The sequence below is a fragment of the Choloepus didactylus genome, chromosome 8 (assembly GCF_015220235.1).
Source record: "Choloepus didactylus isolate mChoDid1 chromosome 8, mChoDid1.pri, whole genome shotgun sequence".
NCBI classification, from domain to species: Eukaryota; Metazoa; Chordata; class Mammalia; order Pilosa; family Megalonychidae; genus Choloepus; species Choloepus didactylus.
The window spans coordinates 12,815,838-12,833,659 of NC_051314.1; the positions used below are offsets into that span (position 1 = coordinate 12,815,838).

Sequence of the window (17,822 nt, forward strand, 5' to 3'; positions counted from 1 at the left end):
GAAAGCCTTCTTGGACCCAAAGGGGGAAGAGAAATGAAACAGAAGTTTCAGTGGTTGAGAGATCTCAAACAGAATCGATAGATCATTCTGAAGGTTATTCTTATGCACTATATAGCTTTTTAGTTTTTAGTGTATTGGAATAGCTAGAAGGAAATACCTGAAACTGTTGAACTGCAACCCAGGAACCTTTATTCTTGAAGACGATGTAAGATATATAGCTTACACTGTGTGACCATGTGATTGTGAAAACTTTGTGGCTCCCACTCCCTCTATCCAGTGTATGGACAGATGAATAGAAAAATGAGGACAATAAGTAAATGAATAATAGAGAGGGATGGGGTGTATGGGATGTTCTGGGTGTTCTTTTTTACTTTAATTATTATTCTTTTTTGTGTGTGGTAATGAAAATGTTCAAAAATTGATAGTAGTAATAAGCATACAAGTATATAATGGTACTGTGAACAACTGATTGTACACCATGGATGATTGTATGGTATGTGAATATATCTCAATAAAATTGAATTAAAATAAAAAAGTAAAGACAATAGATATCTATGGGAGATAGGAGACGGGATGCCATTGGGATCACTCAGGGGTCCCTCTAAGGTACTAGCAATCTTCTTTTTACTCTTGCTGTGGATACATGGGTGTTAATTTATTATTTTTAAAAATTGTACATTATATTCATTGTTATTTATGTATGATACATTCCACAGCTTAAAAAAACTTTGAATGAAAGTGAAAAACTTATCCTTAAATATTTATATTAGAAAAGAAAGGATGAAAATTAATGAGGTAAGCATTCAAATTAAAGAGCTAGAAAAAGAAAAGTAGAATGAACACAAAAATAGAAGGGTAAAAATAGAAAGCATAGAAGAGGATTAATGATGTGAAAAATTGGCTATAAAAGACTAATAAAAATCAATAAACCTCTGGTAAGATTTTTTAACTGACAATATTTTTGAGGTACAATTTAAACACAGTAAAATGCACAAATCTTAAGTATATGGCGATAATTTACTTTCTTCAAATGCATACACCCATGTAGCCCACACACACTCTCGTGCCCCTTCCCAGTCAATCTCCCAATCAGAAATAACCAACGATCGGATTTCTATCACTAGAGATTACTTTGTCCATTTTAGAACTTCATATAAATGTAACCATACAGTGTATAATTTTTTGGTGTGTGGCTTCACTAAGCAGGTTTTTGAGATCATCCACATTGTTGAGGGTTCAGCAGCTTGTTCCTTTCTAGTTTATGAATGTATCATACCACATTTTGTTCATCTAATCGTCTGTTAATAGACACCTATTGTGAGCAAGGATGCTATGAATATTCTTGTACAAGGCTCTCTGTGGACATATGTTTTAATTTCTCTTGGCTATATACCTATAAAATGAATTGCTGGCTCATACGGCATATGCATGTTTACTTTTTTAAAGTTACTATCTAATGGGATTTAGTAGAAGGAAAGAGAAAAGGCAAAAATAAATATACCAAGAATGTAAAAAAGGTATATAACCACAAATACGAAGATTAAAAGACAATACTATGAGTAATTTTTAAAACTTAGGCAAAATGGACAAAATGGTAGAAAAGTATAACTTATCAAACTGTTTCAGGAAAAAATAAAGGAAATATAACTTGAAATAATCATTTTGGATACATTTGGTATTATTTACCAAAGTTGCAGGTATGCATAATGTTGGACCCAGTAATTTCATTATTAGGTGTCCCTTAGACAAACTTGACAACTTGTATACCAGGCAAAATGTATAAGAATGTTCACAAAACACTGTTCACCATAGTAAATACCTGGAAACAACATACATGTGTATCAACAGAAGAGAAAAGTAAATTATATATTTATATAGGTGAATGCTCTAAAGCAAATATTCTCAAACTTTTTGGTCTCAGGATTCCTTTATTCTTAACAGCTACTGAGGATTCAAAATATTTTGTGGGTTATACCTATGTATACTTATTTCATTACAAAATTAAGTGAGAAAATTTTATATTTGTTAATTCTTTAAAAAAATAACAATAAACCCCTTGCATGTTAAATTAAGTAACATTTTAATGAAAACTACATTTTTCTAAATAAAAAGTTTAGTTAGAAAAGTGGCAGTTTTACATTTTAGTAAACCTCTTTATGTTTAGCTTAATACAAGACAGCCAGAGTCTCATATCTACTTCTGCATTCAATCTGTTATTTATATCAATATCATGGAGCCTCTGGGATAGTTCACTGTACATGTGTGAGTGAAAAAGGCAAACAATGTCTTAATATTCCTATGAAAATATATTTAATCTCACAGACCACACTTTAATTGCTGCTCTACACTACAGCAATTAAAGCGAACAAACTACAATTACATGCCACAATATATTGTTGCATGAAAGAATACAAAGACACAACATGACTTCAAATATATAAAGTTCAAAAATAAGCAAAACAAAAATATGTTAAACTACATTATTTATTAGTTGTAAAATAAAAAGGAAAGCAAAGAAATGATTACCACCAAAGTCAGGGGTGTGGTTATCTTAGCTGGGAAAGAATTATCACTGGGAAGGAATACATAGTGGGAAAAACTTTTGTTTTTTTGGGGGGTGGTATTATAATGTTCTATTTCAGGGGTCAGCAAACCTTTTCTCTAAAGGGCTAGATAGTAAATATTTTTGACTTTGTGAGCCATACAGACTCTGTTGCAATTACCCAACTCTGGCACTGTAGCAGGAAAGTAGCCATAAACATTACATAAATAAAGGAAAATGACTTTGTTACAATAAAACTTCATTTACAAATACAGATGACAGTCTGGATTTGGCCTGAGGGTGCTGGTTTGTTGACCCTCATTCTATTTCTTGACCTGGGTAAAGGTTACATGGATGTTCATTTTATAATTACCCATTAAACTGTTTCTTTATGTTTTAAATACTTTCCTGATACATGCTAAGAACAAAAGAAAAGAAATAGAAAGCCTCAATACATTAAAGAAATTGATGTAGTAGTTAAAAAGTCTTTCCACAAAGGAAAATATCAGGCCCCAACAGTGGTGTGTTCTACAAAATTTTCAAGAACCATTTGTTCACATCATTCCTTAATAGTAAAAAAGAGACTCTATCCATTTATGAGCTTAATGTTAATATGAAAACCAGAAAAAGACAGTATGAGAAAGAAAAATTATGGCCCAATCTCACTAATGAGCACAGATTGGAATATTCTAAACAAAGTATCAGCAAGTTGAAACTAATAGTACCAAAGATAAGAAAAGATGCTCTGCTCACGAGAAATGTGACAATAGCAGGCGATGGGGAGGATACGGTCACCAGAATCAGACACTGTTGATGGGAGGGTAAACAAATACACATGCTTGGGAAAAAATTAGTACTATCTTATACTTGTGAGCTAAAAAAAAAAAATGTTAATTCCCCCCCAAAATACATAACAGCAGTATATTATTTTTATATAACTAAAAGACAAGCAAAACTAAATATTTAGGGAATCATGTATATGATAAAATTATAAAAATAAAAACACCAAGGGAATGAAAAACACAAAGTTTAGAATACTCGTTACCTTTGGGAGGAAGGCAATGGGATGGAATAGCAGAAGGGAACATAAGTAAGTACAGTGTATTGGTAAAGTTCTAGCTCTTAAGTTGAGTGGTTGGTTAATTGATACTCATTTTAAAAACTATGCTGTATAAGTTACATATTTGCTATATTTATTCTTTTGAATTAACAGAATATTAAAATAATAAAGAAAAAAATGGGTTTAAAGGAATACCCGGTTCTTTATTTGTGTACCTTGATGAGTTGATTATTCTTCACATAGTGCAACGTGTTTGACCGATTACCACCAGCAACCACAGGGGGGTAGGCTAAGATATCTGCGCCACGAGCCCGGCATTCAAATTCAAACTGTAAAAAATAACAGGAGGGTATGACTGGAAGAAAGGATTTGTGTAGGGCTGTCCCAGATCAGGCTCTCTTCATCATTCCCCATCTCCATACCAGTGCTTATCTTAAGTCACTACTGGAAAACTATTCCTCATATCTAATCAAACCTTTTATCCCATAATTTCAATCCATTTCTTTTATTCTCATCCCATGTGCTATAATCCATGCTATACATTTTCTTTACTCTCTTTCTCTCAACAGTTTTGTTATTCAATCTTATTACTAAATCAGTTCTTTTCTTCCTGGTACTCCCTAAGTTTCCTATGATTTTTCAAATGGTAAAGTCCAGAAGAGGATACAGAAATCTCTAGAGGATCAGTGCTGAGTACAGAGACACAATCTGTTTGTTTATTCTTATTTAGATAATCACTGGGATATGGCTTGCATTTTTAACAACAATTCTAAATTACTGATGCCCATCTTTCAAATAACTACCAGCCAAACTGCTCTGGAAAAATGAAAAGGAATGCTAGGCAAATGGTAAATTCCACTAATTTCAATACATCCTAGAATGGAGCTGGATGGTGAGTATCTGCCATGATGCACAGCACCGCCTCAGACTCTCTTCCTTTACATTTACCTGAACGGTATTATTCTTCCCCTCTCACACTTGTGTTTTCCCTTCTTCAGCAGTTTTACTTTGCAATTTTCTTCCTACTGCACTGCATGTTTTAAACTCCTCTAATAAATTGCCAATGACATTTAAAAACGAAATCCTCTCCAACTGAAATCCTGGTCACTTCTATCTGAGCCAAATGGTTTCCCTCCAACAAATTCTTTCCAACCTTTTAAAACTCACCTTAGCATAAAGAAAGGCTTCATCCACAGGGGCTTTACTGGCAAACATGGTCTCTATTAAAGCCTGCAAAGAGAAAGGAGGATGAAAAGAACACAATCTCATTTTAACTATGCTATTTATTCGGTTATTCAAAATCCTGGAGCTCAAATGAAAAGTACCATTTCTCCCAATTTTGTTGATCTGAAGTTTATCTCAGTGAGCAGAATATACATTTGCAAAGGGGAAAATACTGCTTTCAGGAATATTTGACTGATGACAGATTTAGAAGAGCAACTAACTTACCACTCAGAATACACACTGATTGCTAGAATAAACTATATGGGAACACAGTCGTCATTTATGTACCAAAATCCTTCTATAGCCCTGGAATGTACAAAATTATGGACTGAACAGTTCAGTGTTAGCAGGATTTCTAAACCTTGGCACTACTGACATTTTGGGCCAGATAATTCTTTGTTAGGGGCTATCACGCACAATGCAGGATGCTAGAAACACCCCACAGGTGTGACAACCAAAAATGTCTCCAGAAATTCCAAATGTGCTCTATGAAGAAAAACTGTTTCTTGTTCAGACCACTGATCTACAGTATATGTATCTTAAATAATTCTCTGTGACAGCCACACCATAACTATGTGTGATTTGTATTTTTATAAACATACATGTTTATAACTTACCATTCTCTTGTTCCAGAAAGGACTGTGATTAATTTACATGGATACATGAAATATGACAAGATTGCAAAAATAAAAGATAGAGTTAAAGAAAAGCAAGGCTAGGGACAAACGGAACTCAAAATAAGGTAAATAATGTATATTATAATGATCTTCACAACTACCATAGGTGGACTACAAATTTGTATCAGAGTAATCTAGCAGTCAATGTGCAAAGGGAAACCTTGGCAGCTACATATTTTCCAATGTCTGTGGGAATAAAACAAATCAATTGCACAGGGACATGGCTATATGGTATTACATTTATAAAGGAATTTCTCTCAAACTGTTATGACCATGATCTGAGCAGATACAACATTTTTAGGGAAGTTTTTAATAGCATTTCTCAATATAAGGTAATGACATCACAATAAAACCCCCAAAACTAAAAGCAACTGTGCTGGTGGTAGTGGTATCTGTGTGGCTTGCTCCCTTGTCTTCATTCCAAGCTTTCCTCAACTCCTCAACTGTTTCTTTCTTAGAGAGGCCTTTACTGACCACCCTATTAAATTAGTACCTCCCATCATACTTTATCTCCTTCAATTGCTTTATTTTTCTTCATGACATTTAATCTCTGCTGGCAACACAGCATATGCTTATTTGCTTATTGTCTCTCTGCAACCAGAATGTAGACTAAGTGTGAACAGGGATAGTATGATTTGCTTACCCCTGTATCTTCAGAATCTAGCAGTGTGCCTGGCACATAATAAGTACTCAGTAAATATCTGCTGAATGAATGAGCAATTAAAATAAAGTATACATCATTTATAAGTACACACAAATGTGGACAAAAAACTAGCTAGCACTACATTTTTAGTATGAGATTAAAAAAAAAAGAAAAAATGTAGTAGCTCTGGGGAGGCTCATTTGCTCAAAAGAGAGATTTGTTTGACTTTTTGTTAATTTTCTTTCAAAACTTTACTGAATGGCTTACAGAATCAAGTCATGATCCTTTTATACTACTAAGCAGACTATACAAGGTAGAAAAGTTTCTCTTGCTTCCCTAGGTGGTCAAATGACTGATGTTGCTTTACTTCTTTTTGCTATTGAATGTGTCCTCTACGAGTTGTTTTCTTCACAGATGATTTCAGATATATATGGCACAGAGTTCAAATGCTACCTACCATTACTAGGTGCTTGATATTCTTTCTGTAAAGTTCAAGGAACAGATTTTATGATTAGCACTTCTTAACTCTAGCTTCACTAGGTACTATGTAAATGTTTGTATTTCAATTTCTGAAAAAATGTGAAATAGATTTTCTTTGCATTTCTCTTTGCGCAATAAGAACACATCACAAATGGACAATAAATAGCGTAGAGAAGGGAGTGTGGGGAGAAAAAGCATTTCAGGAAGTTTCATAAAGATTTATGGTGCCATGTGTATATGATACAAGGGTAGAAACTGTGCTATTTGAAAAAGGGGCTCAGGGCACTCCAGGCAAAGAGATGGCATGAGACTATGACCCATCTCAGAGATCAGTTTGGCTACAGTGTAAAGACCATTTGGAGGAGCAGGAGAAGATGAAGCTGGGGAAGCAGAAAGGGGGCAGATCAAGGCCTTGCATGAGCATCTTTAAATTTAATCATAAAACAACAGGCAGCCACCAAAGAACTCTGAGTAGGAGAGGGACAGTCTGATTTATGAAGATCTGGCTAGGGGAGAATGAGACCAAGGCAGTACTGAAAACAAGAAGGCAGTTCAGGACTACTAGGTGCTCTATTATACTAGGCACTTTATTTTCATTATTTCATTTCATCTTCCCACAAGTCTATGAGATAGCTAATGTTAGCCTCATTTTATGGCTGTGGAAACTAGGGCTCAGTTAGGTTTAGTAACATGGCCAAAATGACATTGCCTGGCCTTTATAAATCCAGGTCTGTTTGAGTTTTCCACTTCACTACTCTGTCTCCCTATGCGACTAGTTAGATTAAGGGTTTGGGGAGAAGCAATTGTCTGGGATAACTGCCATATTTCTACCTAAAGTAGCTGGGTATATGTTATTATTAACCACGAAAAAGAATATAGAAGGTCAGATTTTGTAGGGGGTAAAGCCCAAATTTAGGTGACGAAGGGAAACTCAGGTAAAAGTTGTCCAGAAAGCAGGATATAAATACAGCCAGAAGAAGGATCTGAGCTGGAGAAAGTCTCCCCGCTTCTCTGACTTGTTATTTTGCCAACATATTCTATCAACTGTCTGTCTATAATTTATTCGGCTCTAATAGCAATAACATGCTGTCCCTTACTCATTTTAAAGCAAATCAGAGTGTAACAAAACCAAATGATCAGCATTACTTTAGCACAAATTACATTTGGCTTGCACCCTAAAAGGAAAACTTTGGTTTTATATTTTTATATAGCACAATTATTCTTAAGAAAGCTATTTTGCAGACACTCAAAAATCTCACAGGCACTTTCAAGATCAGATTTGGGAGCCTTTATGAATACAATCACTTGCAGCTAGAAGTTGTTCACTAAAATAAATAAGGCCAAACTCCATCACCTTGTCTGATGTTATTATTGGACTGGTAAATAAAGGGATGCCACAGGCCTAATACTGTGGAATTTCAGTACAGCACTTAAAATAATCTCTCTGTTATCAGTATGGACAAGTGAAAAAAGTGTGGATCAGAATAGCACTAGGTGAATTTATAACTGATTCTACACTTTATCCAAAGACATCTGATTATTGGCTGATGTCAATGCAGAAGGAGCCTTTAACATTTTCCACAGATCTGTTCTTAGCTTATTCTCTTCCTTATCATAAAAACCAATGATTTAAAAAGAAGCGAAAACAAAACAAAACAAAACAAAACAACCCAATGATTTGAAGGAAGATATAGAGGTATGCTTATCACGTCTGCAATTAGTACAACTCATATGGGTAGCTAATATGTTGGTTGACAGATTAGGATTAAGAAAGATGTGGACCAGCTGAAATGCTGATTAAAATTAACAAGATGGAAACAGCAACAGGAAGAAAAGACCATATAAGGATGAAAAGAGAGAAGTCTGGCGTTTCAGCAAAACAGGTGAAGAAGGCAAGGCAGTTTTAGCAGACAACAACATATCATAAGGGATCTGCTGAAGAAAAACTAAGGTAACCTCTGCCTCTCTACATTGACTCCAATGTAAAGCAAAGGTACAACTGTAGTCTTTGTCAGTCTGGCTGTGCTAGAGCTGGTCAACTCTTGTACTCGAACAAAGATATTGACAAATTAGAGAAGATACAGAAGAGGGTTACCAAAATGAGGGAAAATACGGTATATGAGTAATAGTTAAGGAAAACAAGAATGCTTTGCTTTGTGAAGACTTAAAGTAAAAACAGAAAAGTAGTCTTCAAGTTTTTGTGTGCCATTATGCTGTGAGGGTTAATTCCAGCAGGCCTGGAATTAGTCTGAGCTGTAGTGCTAAAATTCCTTCTTGGCACTGATCCTGGTCAAATCATGAAACATACTGATTAACAGTGCTGCTTTAAAATTATTGCTTTGGAGTCTAGGGGTGGTTTGTATCCTTTAGTTAAGCTTTACCCTTGTTGGCCGGCAAATAGAGCTCCAACCAAAGGAACCTGGGCTGCTATAATTTTTGATGAATCAGTGAATCCATTGAGAACCACTAAAACAAAGATAATTCAAGTGGGGCAAGTGACAATGGAGGGCAGGAAATCATGGAAATAAATGGCTATTCAACAAAATAAATGAGTCATTTTGTAAATTATAGACAACAGCCTGATGAACCTTTGTTAAAACGGCTTTTAAGAATTTTAGATGAAGGAGCAGTGTCTCTGGCTTTGAACACTGCTCAATGGAGGGAAATGTTTGGGCTCACCTTCGTTCACAGGGAAACACCTAATTTTTTCTAGAATGGATTAAGGAAGAGAGTCAACATACATACTCAGAGATGAGCAACTGCCCTGCCCCTCCTTGTCACATAAATGGTTAGTGCTTATGAAGCTGCAGAAATGCTGTGGATGCACATAGGACTGGACTGGCTACATGATGAAAAAAAAGAGCTCCCTATTGGAATGCCCCTCACCCAGGTTACGACTGACACTGTGATAAAAGGCAACTACAAGCACAAACTTCATATGGGACATTAGTGTTGGCACTAAGGAGAAAGTAAGAGGCAATTTCAGATCTTTTATCCAAACTTCCTAGTATGAATAATAAGAAGTAAAAAGAAAGGAAATCAAGTAAAAAGGGGACAACCTACAACTGCGTCTCCTCAAACACCTCAGAATATAAAAATCCCAAGGTTGCATACTCAATTTATCCAAGTTTATTGGAATTTTAGAAAAATTTGGCATTACAGGATGCCAAAATACTTGCTTTTAATATAAAGATGGTGTCTTAGTTTCCTGGCTGCTAAATCAAATACCATAGGGTGGGTTGGCTTAAACAAAAGAAATTTATTGGCTCATGGTTTTGAGGCCAGGAGAAGTCTAAAATCAAGGCATCAGCAAAGGGATGCTTTCTCCTAGAAGACTGTGGCTTCTGGGGCTGGATGAGGGTAATCCTTGGTCCTTGGCTTTTCAGTCACGTGGCAACACACATGGCAATGTCTTCTCCTTTCGACTTCCGGCTTAGTCCCATGGCTTCTTTTCCTTTTCATGTCTAATTTCCTTTACTCATGAGGTCTTCAGCCATAATGGATTAAAATACACCTTCTTTCAGTTTGGGCACACCTTAATTAATAACAGTTTCAACGACCCTTTTACAAATGGGTTCACACCCACAGGACCAGGGGTTATAGCCTGAACATGCCTTTTATGGGGGACATAATTCAATCTCCAATGGGTGGAAACGGAAGAAGAAACCTGATAGGAAGGCTAGGGTCTCTTGATCCAAACTCCTTGAGGAGATTCAAGGCCTTGTAGTGGGTGAAATGGCCTTGGGATGGAGAAGAACTTCACTTAGGACTACTGGATATAGGAACACAGTGTATAGTAATGTCTAGGCCTGCTGATGGGCCTCTTTAGGGATGACAGAATTAATTCAGGGAGCGATGGGGATACTACTGTGAAAAGGATAAAATTAGTTTGGTTAAAAGTTGGAATGTGACTTGACAAAACAGCAGCATACGATAGTCCAGGAGTCTGTTCCCCCAAAGAATCTTTTCCTTTTTTAAAAAATTTGTCTCTCTCTCCAAGAACCTTTAAACAACAAACTGAAATTAGCAGAGCCATCTTCCTTAGACTTCTGGAAAACATTTTGAGGGTTGCAGTAACAGGGGAAGTGCTGAATCAAAAATGCAACTTAGAAACAGTGGATACAAACTTAAGGAACACACAACACAGGGACTACATTCCAGAGTTAACACATTAAAATGTGTTAAAACATGCTGTGTACAACAAAATATTAAGAGACAAAGTAACAGGAAATGATTGCCCACCCATAGAAACAAGAAAAAAACTTCAGAAACTATCAACAAAGAATATGGTTTGGACATACCAGAAAATGATCTTCAATGTGATCAAAGAGCTAAAGGAAAATGCAAAGAAACTGCTAAAAGATAATAAGAAAACTAAATGAACAAACTGAAAATCACAATAAAGAGATAGAAATTATGAATATTAACCAAACAGAAATACTGGAGTTGAAGACCACAATAAATGAAATTTAAAAATTCCTTAAACAGTTTAAAAAGCAGATTGGAGCTGGCAGAAGAAAGAATCAGTGAATTCAAGGTTAGTTAATTAAAATTATTCAGGCTGAGAATCAGAAAAAAAAAAAAATGAAGAAAAGTGAACAGAGCCTAAGAGACCCACAGGAAATCATCAAGTATATCAATATACACATTATGGGAGTCCCAGAAGGAGAAGAGAGAGAGAAAGGGGCAGAAGGAATATTCAAAGAAATAATGGTAGAAAACTTTCCAAATTTAATGAAGGACATAAAGGTACATTTTTAATGAACACAATGAACCCCAAACAGGATAAACTTGAACAGAACTGTCCCAGATACATTGTAGTCAAACTATCAAATGCCAAGGAGAAAGAGAGAATTTCGAAAGCTGCAAGAGAAAAGCAACATATCATTTACAAAGGAACCAAATTAAGATTAAGTGCCAATTTCTTATCGGAAACCATGGAGTAAGAAGGCATGGGATGAAATATTTAAAGTGCTGAAAGGAAATAACTGCAACCAAGAATTTTACATCTGGCAAGACTGTCTTTCAAAAATGAGGGAGAAGGAAACTAAAATGGCTGCATAGAGAAGAGTGGAAGTTAGTTAGTCCCCCTGGAACAACTAATAAACAACAGAAACATTAGTAAATGGCCTGGAATAACATTGGGGAGACAAATGTGACTGTCCACTCATCATACACTAACCTGAATTGGGAGGAATGCCTGAGATTGCAGCATAAAATCTGTAAGTAAAAACTGCAGATTCGAGTGGAGAGCCCTCCCTCACAGAAGCCTCCTGGTGCTAGAGAATATACCTCAGCCCAGTTCCAACTGGGGTTTTAATGTTAACTGCTCAATATAGACAGCGAATCCCCAACAAGCAGACAGAGGATTGTGGTGACGACTGACCTTGGGAGAGTCAGGGGATGTATCAGGACAGGGAGCCCAAAGAATTGGGTGCTATCTCTGGCCAACGGGTCAATCTAGGGGCCATGGACGGGGGCTTTCTGTCCCTTTCTCTCTCTCTCAACCTGGGCAGCTCAGTGGAGAAAGCCTCAGCGGTTTTCAGCTCGCAGTGCTCTGCTGTAGAGAAAGCCTCAGCCATTTTAAACTTGCAGCACTCTGACCCAGACAAGGGTGGAGATAGCAGAGTCACAGAAACAAAGAATCTATTTATATGCAAATGACCTCTCTGTAGGGGGCATAGCTTCCCAGGAGGAAAGAGGAGGGGCTCAGCTCTACTACTTGCCTTCCATTCAGAACCAGACCCCAGAGCCTGGGGAAGGAGAGCTGCAGGCCACATCTCCTTACACCAGCCTGGAGTAACAGGCTGATAGGTGCCACCTGCTGGGCAGAAGGGCACAGAGTGTGTCAGTCCTCTAAGACACACCACCAGGGAAACTGGATACTGAATACTTCCTCCTTCTGGGACGTGAGCTTGTTCTTGTCTGGGAAAACCTGACTGGGGTGGCCTAGGAGGTCAGATGCCTAGACAACAGAAAACTACAACCTACACTAAGAAAAACGAAGTTATGGAACTAAGGAAACGAAGTTCCTTATGTTATAAGGAACAAACTTATACTTCAACTGAGATACAGGAATTTAAACAACTAATGCTAAATCAATTCAAAAAGTTTACAAAAAGTTTAGAGAAGATATGGCAAAAGAGATAAAGGCTATAAAGAAAACACTGGGCATACATAAGGCAGAAATCGAAAGTTCAAAAAACAACTGGCAGAATCTATGGAAATCTATGGAAATAGATACAACACAAGAGGAATAGATACAACACAGGAGAAGAAAGACATAATGGAAACATACAACAGCAGATCTCAAGAGGCAGAAGAAAACATTCAGGAACTTGAGAACAAAACACCTGAAAGCCTACACACAAAAGAACAGATAGAGAAAAGAATGGAAAAATATGAGCAACATCTCTGGGAACTTAAAGACAAAATGAAATACAAGAATATATGTATCACTGGTGTCCCAGAAGGAGAAGAGAAGGGAAAAGGGGCAGAAGCAATGATAGAGGAAATAATCAATGAAAATTTCCCATCTCTTATGAAAGACATAAAATTACAAATCCAAGAAGCTCAGCATACTCCAAACAGAATAGATCTGAACAGACCTACGCCAAGACACTTAATAATCAGATTATCAAACGTCAAAGACAAAGAGAGACCCCTGAAAGCAGCAAGAGAAAAGCGATCAATCACATACAAAGGAAGCTTAATAAGACTATGTGCAGATTTCTGAGCAGAAACCATGGAGGCAAGAAGAAAGTGGTGTGATATATTTAAGATACTGAAAGAGAAAAACTGCCAACCAAGAATCCTATATCCAGCAAAACTGCCCTTCAAATATGAGGGAGAGTTCAAAATATTCTCTGACAAACAGACTATAAGAGACTTTGTGAACAAGACACCTGCCCTACATGAAATACTAAAGGGAGCACTACAGACAGATAGGAAAAGACAAGAGAGAGATGTTTGGAACACAATTTTGGGTGATGGTAGCAGAGCAATGTAAGCACACTGAACAAAGATAACTATGAATATGGCTGAAAGAGGAAGACTAGGAGCATGTGGGACACCAGAAGAAAAGAGGAAAGATAAAGACTGGGACTTTATAACTCAGTGAAACCTAGAGCATTCAACAATTGTGATAAAATGTACAAATATGTTTTTTCACGAGGGAGAACAAACGAATGTCAACCCTGCAAGGTGTTAAAGATAGGGAGGCATTGGGGGAAAAATACAATCAACATAAACTAGAGACTATAATTAAGAGAATCATTGTATTATGCTTCCTTTAATTTAACAAAGGCAATATACAAAGGTAAATGCAGATAAGAGGGGGGCATAGGGGAGGGGTGTGAGACACTTGGCATTAGTGGTGTGTCTGACTCTTTACTCTACTTTGATTTAAGGTTATCTTTCCTTTTGCTGCTTCCTAGCTGTCATGTTTTGTTTTTTTTCCTCTTTTTTCTTTTTATTTTGCCTGTCTACCTTCTTTGACTCTTCCTCCTGCTCTGTGGAAGAAATGTAAATGCCCTTATATAGATAGTGGTGAGGGTGATGAACACATAAATATGTGACCATACAGGGAACCATTGATTGTTTACTTAGGATGGAATGTATGGCTGTGAACAAAACCATCTTAAAAAAAAAATGGGTTGATGACAAAACCTTGAGGGCAATATACTGAGTGAAATAAGCCAGACACATAAGGACTAATATTGCAGGGTCTCACTGATAGGAACTAATTATAATATGTAAAATCATAGACATGAAATATAAGTTACCAAGATATAGAACGAGGCTAAAGAATGGGTAGTGGTTGCTTAGTATGAGCAGAATGTTCAACTAGGATGAACTTAAATGTTTGGAAATGGACAGAGGTGATGGTAGCACGTTATTATGAGAGTAACTAACAGTGCTGAATGGTGTGTGAATGTGCTGGAAGGGGGAAGCTCAGAGCCATGTATGTCACCAGAAGGAAAGTTGGAGGTTAAAAGATGGGAATGTATAAAACTGAATCCTGTGGTGGGCAATGTCTGTGATTAACTGTACAAATATTAGAAACCTCTTTCATGGACCAAAATAAATGCATGACCCTACAACTAGAAGTTAATAATAGAGAGGCATATAGGGAGAAAAAATATACCTATTGCAAACTATATGTTAGTAGTGTTTCAACATTCTTTCATAAACAGTAACAAATGTACTATACCAATATTACGAGTCAATGATGGGGGGTGGTTAGGGATATGGGAGGATTTGAGTATTTGAGTTTCCTCCCCCCCTCCTTTTTTTCCCCCTCTTCTTTGCCTTTATTTGTTGTCTGGAGTAATGAAAATGTTCTAAAAATTGAACAAAAATTAATTGTGGTGATGGATGCACAGCTGTATGATGGTACCAGGGGCAACTGATTGTACACTTTGGATCTTTGGATAACTGTATGGTATGTGAACAATCACAACAACAACAACAACAACAACAACAACAAAAAATGAGGGAAAGATTGATACATACCCAGAGAAAGAAAAGCTGAGGCAGTTCATCACAAGGCCTGCCATAAACAATGCTAAAGGAAGTACTTCAGATGAAAGGAAAGGACATTAGACAGTAGTTTGAAGCAGCATAAAGAAATAAAGACCTCTGGTAAAGGTAACCAAATAGGTGATTATAAACACCAGTATTAAGTATTTTTTACATGTAATTCTCCATCCCCCCCCTTTTTTTTTTTGCTTTTTACGAGTTCTAAAATGCAAATGCATGAAAAATAATGATAAATCTATGGGTTTGGACAATGTGTAACTATATAGTTTGTTACAAGTACTACAAAAAGGTTGGAGATGGGGGGATAGAGGAACATAGTTTGTATATATTATTGAAGTTAAGTTGTATCAAATCAAATAAATATTATTAAAAATGATTATTATAGAAATCATCTATATCTGAAAATCATACAAAGAAGGAAATAAGAAGGGTCTCAAAAAGGCTCATCAAGAAAAACCAACCATATATGGAAGTAGGCAGTAACGGAAGAATTGAGGGAAAGAAACGGTATGTGAGTTACAAAGACCAAAAAGCAAAATGGCAGAAGAAAATTCTGCATTATCAGTAGTGACTTTAAATGTAAATGGATTAAACTCTCCAGTCAAAAAAACAGACATTAGTAGAATAGATTAAAAAAAAAGCATGACCCAACTATATGTTGTTTACCAGAGACTCATCTTAAATTCAAAGACACAAGTAGATTGAAAATAGAAGGATGGAAAAAAAATACGAAGTCAATAGAAACCAAGAGAGAGCTGGAGTAGCTATACTAATATCAGATTAACAGACTTTGAGTAAAAAACTGTTATAAGGGACAAAGAAGAATGCTATATACTGATAAAGGGGACAATTCAAAAGGAATATATAAACAATCACAAAATAAATATGCACCTAAAAGCAGAGTTGCAAAATATATGAAGCAAATAACAGATTTGAAAGGAGAAATATTGTTCTATACTAATAGTAGAAGATTTCAATACACCACTTCAATAATGGATAAAACATCTAGACAGAAGATTAATGAGGAAATAGAAGACTTTAATGATACTAGAAACCAACTAGACCTAACGGACATATATAGAACACTTCACCCAACAGTAATACAATATACATTTTTCTCTAGTGGGCACACATCATTCTCCAGGATAGACCATAGGTTAGGTCAGAAAAGTAGTCTCAATAAATAAAAAAATACTGAAACCATAAATGTACCTTCTTCGATCACAAAGGAATGAAACTAGAAATCAGCAACAGAGAGAGAACTGAAAAATTCACAATATGAGGGAATTAAACACTCTAAAATTAAATAATCAATGGCTGTGCTGGTTTGTATATATTATGTCCCCCAGACAAAGCCATATTCTTTGATGCAATCTTGTGTGAGCAGGTGTATTAGTGCTGATTGGGTTGGAACCTTTTGATTGAGTGTTTCCATGGAGATGTGACTCAATCAACTGTGGGCAAGTCCTTTGATTGGACAATTTCCATGGAAGTGTTACCCCATCCATTCAGGTGGGTCTGAATTAAATCACTGGAGCCATATAAAAGACAAACAGAAGGAACTCAGAGCAGCTAAGAGTGACATCTGGAGAGCAGCTGCAGCTAAGAAAGGACAAAATGCCCCAAGAGCAACATTTCGGAGAATGCCATTTTGAAATGCCACCTGGGAGTGAGCAGATGCCAGCCACGTGCCCTCCTAGCTAACAGAGGTTTTCTGGATGCCAATGGACATCCTTCAGTGAAGGCACCCTGTTGTTAATGCCTTACCTTGGACACTTTATGGCCTTAAGACTGTAACTTTGCAACCAAATAAACCCCCTTTATAAAAGTCAATCCATTTCTGGTACTTTACATAACGGCAGCATTAGCAAACTGGAACAATGTGTCAAAGAAGAAATCACAGGGGAAATTAAGAAGTATCTTGAGGTGAATGAAAATGAAAACACAACATACCAAAACTTATTGGATGCAGCAAAGGTAGTACTGAGAGAAAAATTACAGTTTTAACTTACATTTAAATAGGAAAAAATCTCAAATCTTTGGATCCTCACAAGCAGAAGATCTAAAGAAAGAAGAGTAAACTAAACCGAAAAGCAGCAGAAGGAAGGAAATAAAGATTAGAGCAATGATAAATGAAATAGAGAACAAAAACAACAACAAAATCAGGAGAGAGAATCAACGAAACCAAAGTTGGTTCTTTGAAAAGATCAATAAAAATGACAAACCTTTAGCTAGACAAAGAAAAAAGGAGAGAGGACACAAATAACTAAAATCAGAAATGAAAGGATGGCATCACTACCAACTCCACAGAAATAAAAAGGGTTACAGAGGACACTAAGAACAACTGCATGCCAATAAATTAGATAACATAAATGAAATGGACAAAAGAAGAAATAGATCTCCACAGATGTATAACAACTAAAGAGACTGAATCAGTAATTAAAAACTCCCAGCTATGAAAAGCCCAGAACCAGATGCTTCACTGGTGAATTTTACCAAACATTCCAAGAACAAACTAAGACCAACCCTGCTTAAACTTGTCCAAAAAGCTGAAGAGGAAGAAACACTTCCTAACTAATTCTATGAGGCCAACATCACCCTAATACAAAGCCAGATAAAGATACAATAAAAGAAAGTTACAGACAAATTCCCTTA

At 36.3% G+C, this 17,822-nt stretch overlaps 1 protein-coding gene across 6 annotated transcripts in view; it reads right to left on the minus strand.

Annotated features, from left to right (window-relative positions):
* The window catches only part of XPNPEP3 (X-prolyl aminopeptidase 3), a 121,587-nt gene that overhangs the window by 33,596 nt on the left and 70,169 nt on the right, over positions 1 to 17,822 (minus strand). For all 6 annotated transcript variants that reach the window (XM_037846658.1, XM_037846656.1, XM_037846657.1 and 3 more), the window contains 2 exons: positions 4,770 to 4,832; positions 3,818 to 3,931 (listed from right to left, as the gene is read on the minus strand). In XM_037846658.1, the coding sequence (XP_037702586.1) occupies positions 3,818 to 3,931; positions 4,770 to 4,832 (177 nt within the window). The remainder of the gene's footprint in view (positions 1 to 3,817; positions 3,932 to 4,769; positions 4,833 to 17,822) is intronic.